The following is a 7,223-nucleotide window of genomic DNA, read 5'->3' on the forward strand; positions in this document are numbered from 1 at the left end:
ATTCCATCAACGGAAAGTTGCAGTTTTGGTTCCCTTTTAAGTCTCTGTTGCGTACCCATGACAATTGATTTTGTTTTACCAATGTTCAGAACTGTTTGTTTGTTTGTTTGTTTGAGCCTTTATTTCAACTCGATATGTAACTGTGTTACATGCTCTAATCGGCCGCTATTTCGGCCGCTTTTCATAGAGGTCGAGCGTGGAGAACTAGTTTGTTCTCACCCAGTCCCATATCCGTGACAAATCTTGTAATCCTGTTATATCAGAAGCTGATGTGGATGGGGTTGAATCATCTGCGTACATAACTACTGTACTCCGGTTAGTTACCATGGGCAGGTCGTTTGTGAAGATGCAAAACAGTAGGGGGCCGAGGCAGCTGCCCTGAGGTATGCCACATTTTGTTTCTATGAATGACGATAAAGATCCATTTACAAAAACTGCCTGTTTTCTGTTTTCTAGGTAGCTTCTTGTCCAGTTTATGGCAGATTGTGCAAAGCCATAACTATTCAGTTTGGCCAAACAGATGTCGTGATTAATTACATCAAAAGCCGCACTAAGATCTAACAAGACAGCGCCTACCAAGTTACCCTAATGCTTGTCAATCTCGTCCAACCAGAAGTCGGTCATTTGTATAAGCGCACTAGAAGTAGAGTGGAATCGCTTATACGCTTGTTGATTATTATATTGGCTACAATATATTTGGCTGATCAATCCGAATTTTTCAAATGTTTAAAACATACTGGGATTGATCAAAACTTAGAGGTTTGGCCATGTTTGTTCGGATGTACTTAGCAAGTCAGCAGAGCACCAGCCACGGCCGCACTTTTGTCATATTTTAAATTTGTCATAATCTAACTCTATCAAATTAGTTCCGATTCGTATAGAAATTTTTAAAGTAGTCATGGTCTAAATCTGGCTAGGCTGCTCACGAACTTCAGTCGATCTTGGTTGGCTAGTGTTCGGGGCAATGTTGGAGGAAGGTCTTGACTGTGACAGGGGATTCATAAAAATCACTGAATTCAGAATTTTGGAAGAATATAGACCCTGACTTCAACCTAGTACAGGAAGCAATAGACATGCCCAAGAGTACAACTGAACGGTAAGATTTTCTTTTTCTTTTTACCAGGTGTAAGTTCTGGCATCGGGAAGGGGACAGCTGTGGAATTTGCTCAGCTAGGAGCGCACCTGGCTCTGACTGGGAGAAACCAGGAAAACCTGCAGACCACAGCAAAGGCCTGTGTGGAGGCAGGGACTCCGCAGGACAAGGTGCTTATTTGTTTAGTTGCTTCTTTATTTCCATACAACCAACTCCGGTAGTTTTTTTTTTAAATGTACTTAAAAGTACAACCCTAATCTTTTTATACGTGTGGTGGTCTTTATAAAGTGCTCAGGGTGTGGCTCTCATTACAAACGGGACCTCCGGCTTTACGTCCTATCCGAAAGAACGTCACTGGCAGAGGGTACATTACCTTATCGACATGATTTCATATTCCTAAATTCAGAGTTTTTTTGTTAATTTTATTTGTTTTGGTGAACATACATTATTTTTCTCAATCAGATTCTGCTGGTGACAGGAGACATCTGTGATGAACAAGTGCAGAAAAACCTGGTGGAACAAACTATCCAGAAGTTTGGCAGGATAGATGTGCTGGTATGGAACTAGCTAATGATGTCTTTGAATATAGCTATACAACGCAATTAGCTGTTAACCAATGAATGGTATATTAAATAAAGCTCAACCAATGAGAGCATGGCGATTAGCAGTTCAACCAATGAGAGCAGGCAATGAGCAGCTCAACCAATAAAAGATAGCAATTAGCAGTTCAGCCAATGAGAGCATGGCAATTATAGTTCGTCCAATAATTAAATGGCAATAAGCAGTTCGACCAAAAAGGAACTAGATGCAAATTCTATTAAATATCTGCATTTTTGATGTCTCCTCTTTTTCTTTTTTCCCCCCTGAAAATATGACTTGTCAGAACTTTATACTAGGAAAAATACTAGGAAAACCTGGAAAACATCAGCCAAATATGTCTGCCTATTATTTTGTGTGATGGATCCATTCTTTTCTTCTTTGCAAAGGCAAACCATTTTATTTAATTACGTGTCAATATATCCATACAGGTCAACAATGCAGGAATAAGCCAGCGCGCGGCTACCATAGAGACAACAGACATGGCGGAGTATGACAGAGTGATGAACGTTAACGTGCGCAGTGTGGTAGCCTTGACTCAGTTGTGTGTGCCACATCTCACAGAAACTAAAGGTTCCTGAAGTTTTACTTAACCCTCAACAGAACACCTTCCCGGACTGATTAATCTGTACAACTGGGGTCCGCGCGGACCCCAGAACAGTTTTTGCTAATTTTTAGAAATTATCAACATGCTACCAGCTCAATTGTTTTGCAAACTGATGTGGGAACCTCTGTGTCCACATTACATACAAATATCATACATTTTGAACTTTTTCTATTTTTTGGTGAAGACAAAGAAGACAAGAAGAAATACCCTATTTTTAAACCCATTTCAGACTGAAGGGGCTTTTGAGGCCCAACTTTGATCTCAGATAGCGGCTAAACGGCTTGCGCTAGAAGTATCAAATTTGGAGACCTATCCTAAAATGTCTCTGGAAAAAGTTCATATTAGTTTAATACTAGTAAGTTGATGTTTTTTTGTGTTGCCATAGCAACGGGTTTCTAGCAGGCAGTTTTTTTTGAAATTAGAAGTAATTTTGGTTTAAACATGAAAATTTTCTGAGTTTTATATTAAACTAGAGTCCCACGATCTCATACCTTCGCCAAATGATGTTAATCTTTATGACAAAGTAAAGATTATTCCTCCTGATTATGCAAATAGGATCCTCATTTGCATGAATTATATGAGTTGATCATATTATCCATAAAAGACAGCCTTATCTTAAAAAAGAAAGCCATTCTATCATTACCTCATAAATTATGCAAATGAGGTCCTTATTTGAATAAATTATGTTTAATGATGTTCACATTCACTTAACTTGCAAATACCCTAAGTATGAAATTCCAGGCAGTTACCATTATGGAATTATAACATTTTCTCATTAATTATGCAAATTAAGCGTTGATTTACATAATTAATATCTGCCTGTGTTTTTCTCGTTGTCAATTACATATGTCTCAAGCTTGAATAGTCCTATAATGTAATGCAGCTGATTTACCGAATTTCCTCATTAATTATGCAAATTACGTCCAGATTTGCATAATTGTCGCATAATTATGTCAAGCATTACTTAAGCTACTTACATAACAAAAATCATGATGATCCGTCCACCGGTTCTTGAGTTATCCTCTTATGAATATTTTCAAAGAAATGGCCCTGCAGTTCCTGAGCAAGCCGATAGGGGGCCCAAACCTATGTCACTTATTTCCCAGCACAAGACCTACCTACCATCCAAATTTCGTGACCCTAGCACGTCCAGATCACGAGATATCAAAACCGGAAGTTCAGCTGCAGTACCATAAGAAGCCGCCAGGGGGCCCAAAATCTAATCATTTCGAGGTCTCATCAAGACCTACCCACCTACCAAATATGAAGTCAATCCATTTAAGCCTTCTCAAGTTATCGTGTTTACAGACAGACAGACAAACAGACAGACACACACACACACGAACGCCTACGAAAACATAACCTTCTTGGCGAAGGTAATAATTACACTTCTTTTCCAACATTAATAACATCTTACATAATTAAATATAAGTTAAATCATTTAATATGCATAGAATATGCTAATTTGATGACGTCATTGGTCAAAATCCAATATGGCGGACTATATTATTAGCTCTGACGTCATCTGACGTCTTAATTACACCAAAGTTATTAAAATTTAATTCTATTACTACACCATTCTCTGAAAACTTGGTAGACATACGATGAGTGCACAGAAACATATAAAAACGGAAATAAGGTAATGTATAAGAACGCCAGTGTATCCATTATGATCGAATCAGATATAATTTTTTTTAGAAATGGTAGAAATGGAGTTTTCTGCACTGTATTGAGAGACAACTTTGTGGGTGACAATTACCTAAAATTTCAAAAAAAATCTTTAGAAACAAAAAAGATATTACAGAATATATAGTGCTGGGGTCCGCGCGGACCCCAGGTGTACTGTTTAGGGTTAACAAGACTGGCAATGAAAACATACATTGCCATGGCAACGGTGGTTTATGTTAGGGTTATTGTTTGCATGGCACTGCCATCGTTTTATGATTTTACAGTGCACTCCTCCCCCGAGTGTATAGTGAACGAGACCCGGGGTCACAGAAAGTAGGGCCACCCATGGCAGACAGGTCTTCTGGGTCTTCTCAAGGGTTTCCAGAAATGTTAGTGGAGCAGATAACATCAAATTTTGGAGGAATCTTTCAAATTGTGATACAAGCACCAAACTTGGTACAAATACTCATGAGACATTACTCTTTTGAAAAAGTACGCGGGCCACTTGCTATATAAAGAAAGAAATATATAAACAAATAAATATATAAACAAATAAACAAATAAATAGATATATGAATATATGAATATATGAATATATGAATATATGAATATATGAATATATGAATATATGAATATATAAATATATAAATATATAAATATATAAATATATAAATATATAAATATATAAATATATAAATATATAAATATATAAATATATAAATATATAAATATATAAATATATAAATATATAAATATATAAATATATAAATATATAAATATATAAATATATAAATACACTTTCAACCTTTTGTCCCTTACAGGGGCCATTGTGAATGTGTCCAGCGTTAATGGGATACGATCGGTAAGTTTGTTTCTCTGTCAAGTCCATGTGACCTTAGCTTTCCGAACTTCTCCATCTACAGCCAGTGAAAAATGAGATAGAGAGGTGTTAACTCGTTTTTTAGAAAGAGGTTGTATTAATTTTCTTACCTGTTAACACGGGTAAAGGTCAACACGTGTTAAGATGTAAATACATGTTCTTAGGCCACAAGACTTAATTTTATGGATGACATCCGCGCTCATTGATTTTCGCCAGTTCTCAAAAAAAAAAGGTGCGAGGCTCTGGCCTGGCTCTAGGCCTGACTAGCCCATTGTGGTAAGCGACAATACGGAGCCCGGAGCTCCACGACTGCAGAAGCTCCACGACTCAAGAACTCAGTAAAAAAGTAAAAAAAATGAGAAAGAGAGATGTTAACTCATTTTTTTTAGTAAGAGGTTGTATTAATTTTCTTACCGCGTGCGCATTGATTTTCGCCTGTTCTCATAAAAAAAGGTGCGAGGGACTGGCCTGGCTCAAGGCTTCGGTAGTCCATTGTGGTAAGCGACAACACGACTGCAGAAGCGCCATGACTGAAGAACTCAGTACAGTACCGACTCATGAATGCCGCAAACAGCCAGCATGTGCCGGCTTGTCGTATACGTCGCTAAGTACTGACGCAAATTCACAATACCAGTTTTGTATTCCTGTAGTTTAGTAGCATTTTCATTTTTGGCCGGAATTATTTTTATTCACCCGCGCGCACTAATTTGGGGGTCTTCAGAGGATGTTATGCATAAAATTAAGTCGGTGTGGCCTTATCTGAACTAAGAAAAGTGAGATAAATAGCCAGAGCTGAGTTTTATTTACATGTCGCGCACATATCTCAAACTGTGAATCGATTTATTCCCTTAGTTTACTGGAAGTCTTGCCTACACCATGAGCAAGGCAGCGCTGGACCAGTTCACAAGATGTGTTGCACTGGGTTCGCTGTGTTTTTTCATACTATTTGGTTGCCCTTTAGGAAGATCAAACAAGTTATGTAATAGGGGTTTACAATATATATGAAAATGGATTCGTGGTTTAGAGAGTAAACCAAGACCAAAGTAGTTCAACAAAATTCATAAATAAGGCCACACCAATTTAATTTCTTGGTTAACGCTTCATTTTTTTCTGATTTGCAAATAAAAATAAAAATTCAGAATCAACAGCAAAATGCTCATATTTTGCCCCGAACAGTTCAAAACAGTCCCTTTCCTCCTAGTTGTTACAGTTATTCCATCTTTCAATGCAATGGTATCATTAAAAGTTCAAAATTCATTGTTTAAATTTTGAACCAGCCTGGTGTGTTTACTTAATAGCTCCTATCGTACCATTTTGGGCCATAATAGGATGCCAAGGCCTGTTTTTATTTTTATTTTTTTTTTCGCCCGTCCGCTCAATTATTTTTGTAGAAAAATCCGTTAATCAAGAAATTAAATTGGTGTGGCCTAAATAAATACCACAAAAAATTCTAATTGTGGAATTTGCTTACGGCTTTCTTTTACAAAGCTGTACTAACAGTAAAACACATTTCTCCATTCTGATTACGTTGTTTCTTTGATATCTGTTTCTTAGGGCAAATATACCTCAATATAGTGGCAATATAGTCTGTGTTACTATTCTTTTGTTTGAGCTTTGCTTATTTATAGGAACCTTGTTGGATGTTTTAGAAGTAAGTATCAAAAAAGATATATATTGTAACTAGAAAGGCCATATTTGCTTTGGAGCAAATACAGCGATGGGTTCACCACATTTTACGACATGGCAGGGAAAGAATGAGAAACACAAGGGAAAACAATGATTTACATTGATATAACTATAATATGAAGTAACATACAACTAAAACAACAGTTGGATAGCTATTCCCTACTTTATTGGTTAGGATTTTTAATTGCATAATGCAAACTGTTGATTTTCAAAATAAATAAAAAACGTTCTTGCCCCGCATTCCAATGCTGGAGCAGGAAAGCTTGAAATACCTACCAAAACACTTGAATACAGACATACTGTCAGTATGGAAATGCTTCTGTGCAGGTGTTAATCAAGTTAAATCCCAACAGCCAATCAGCAAGAAATGCTCTGTGCAGGTGGAAATGCTCTGTGCAGGTGTTAATCAAGTTAAATCCCAACAGCCAATCAGCAAGAAGTATAGAGGAAAGCTGCATGCCTATTGGTTGTATGCCCTGCATTCCATTGTGATGATTCATGCCCAGACGTGGTTAACACGGCACACTAACACAGTAATACATTTGCTATAACACAGCCAAAAAACTCAAATAAAACCATTCTAAAAGCCTGTATCACAAAAATTTAAAAAACGCCTAGGGGTATTTGCCCACTGTACCTCCATACCAAATTTCAGGACCTTAGGCCCTAAAAATGAAGAAGCTGAATCCATT

At 37.2% G+C, this 7,223-nt stretch overlaps 1 protein-coding gene across 1 annotated transcript; it reads left to right on the plus strand.

Annotated features, from left to right (window-relative positions):
- Positions 1-325: 325 nt before the first annotated feature.
- On the plus strand, positions 326-4,827 carry LOC109487996 (11-beta-hydroxysteroid dehydrogenase-like 4A; the record flags this gene model as incomplete). The annotated part of the gene is made up of 5 exons (XM_019792138.1): positions 326-356; positions 1,124-1,263; positions 1,556-1,648; positions 2,122-2,263; positions 4,787-4,827. Coding segments are annotated over exons 1-5 (447 nt in total), but the record flags the coding sequence as incomplete, so codon positions are not given.
- Positions 4,828-7,223: the final 2,396 nt, after the last annotated feature.

The sequence above is a fragment of the Branchiostoma belcheri genome, unplaced genomic scaffold, assembly GCF_001625305.1.
Source record: "Branchiostoma belcheri isolate BF01 breed outbred unplaced genomic scaffold, Haploidv18h27 scaffold901, whole genome shotgun sequence".
In the NCBI taxonomy this organism is placed as follows: Eukaryota; Metazoa; Chordata; class Leptocardii; order Amphioxiformes; family Branchiostomatidae; genus Branchiostoma; species Branchiostoma belcheri.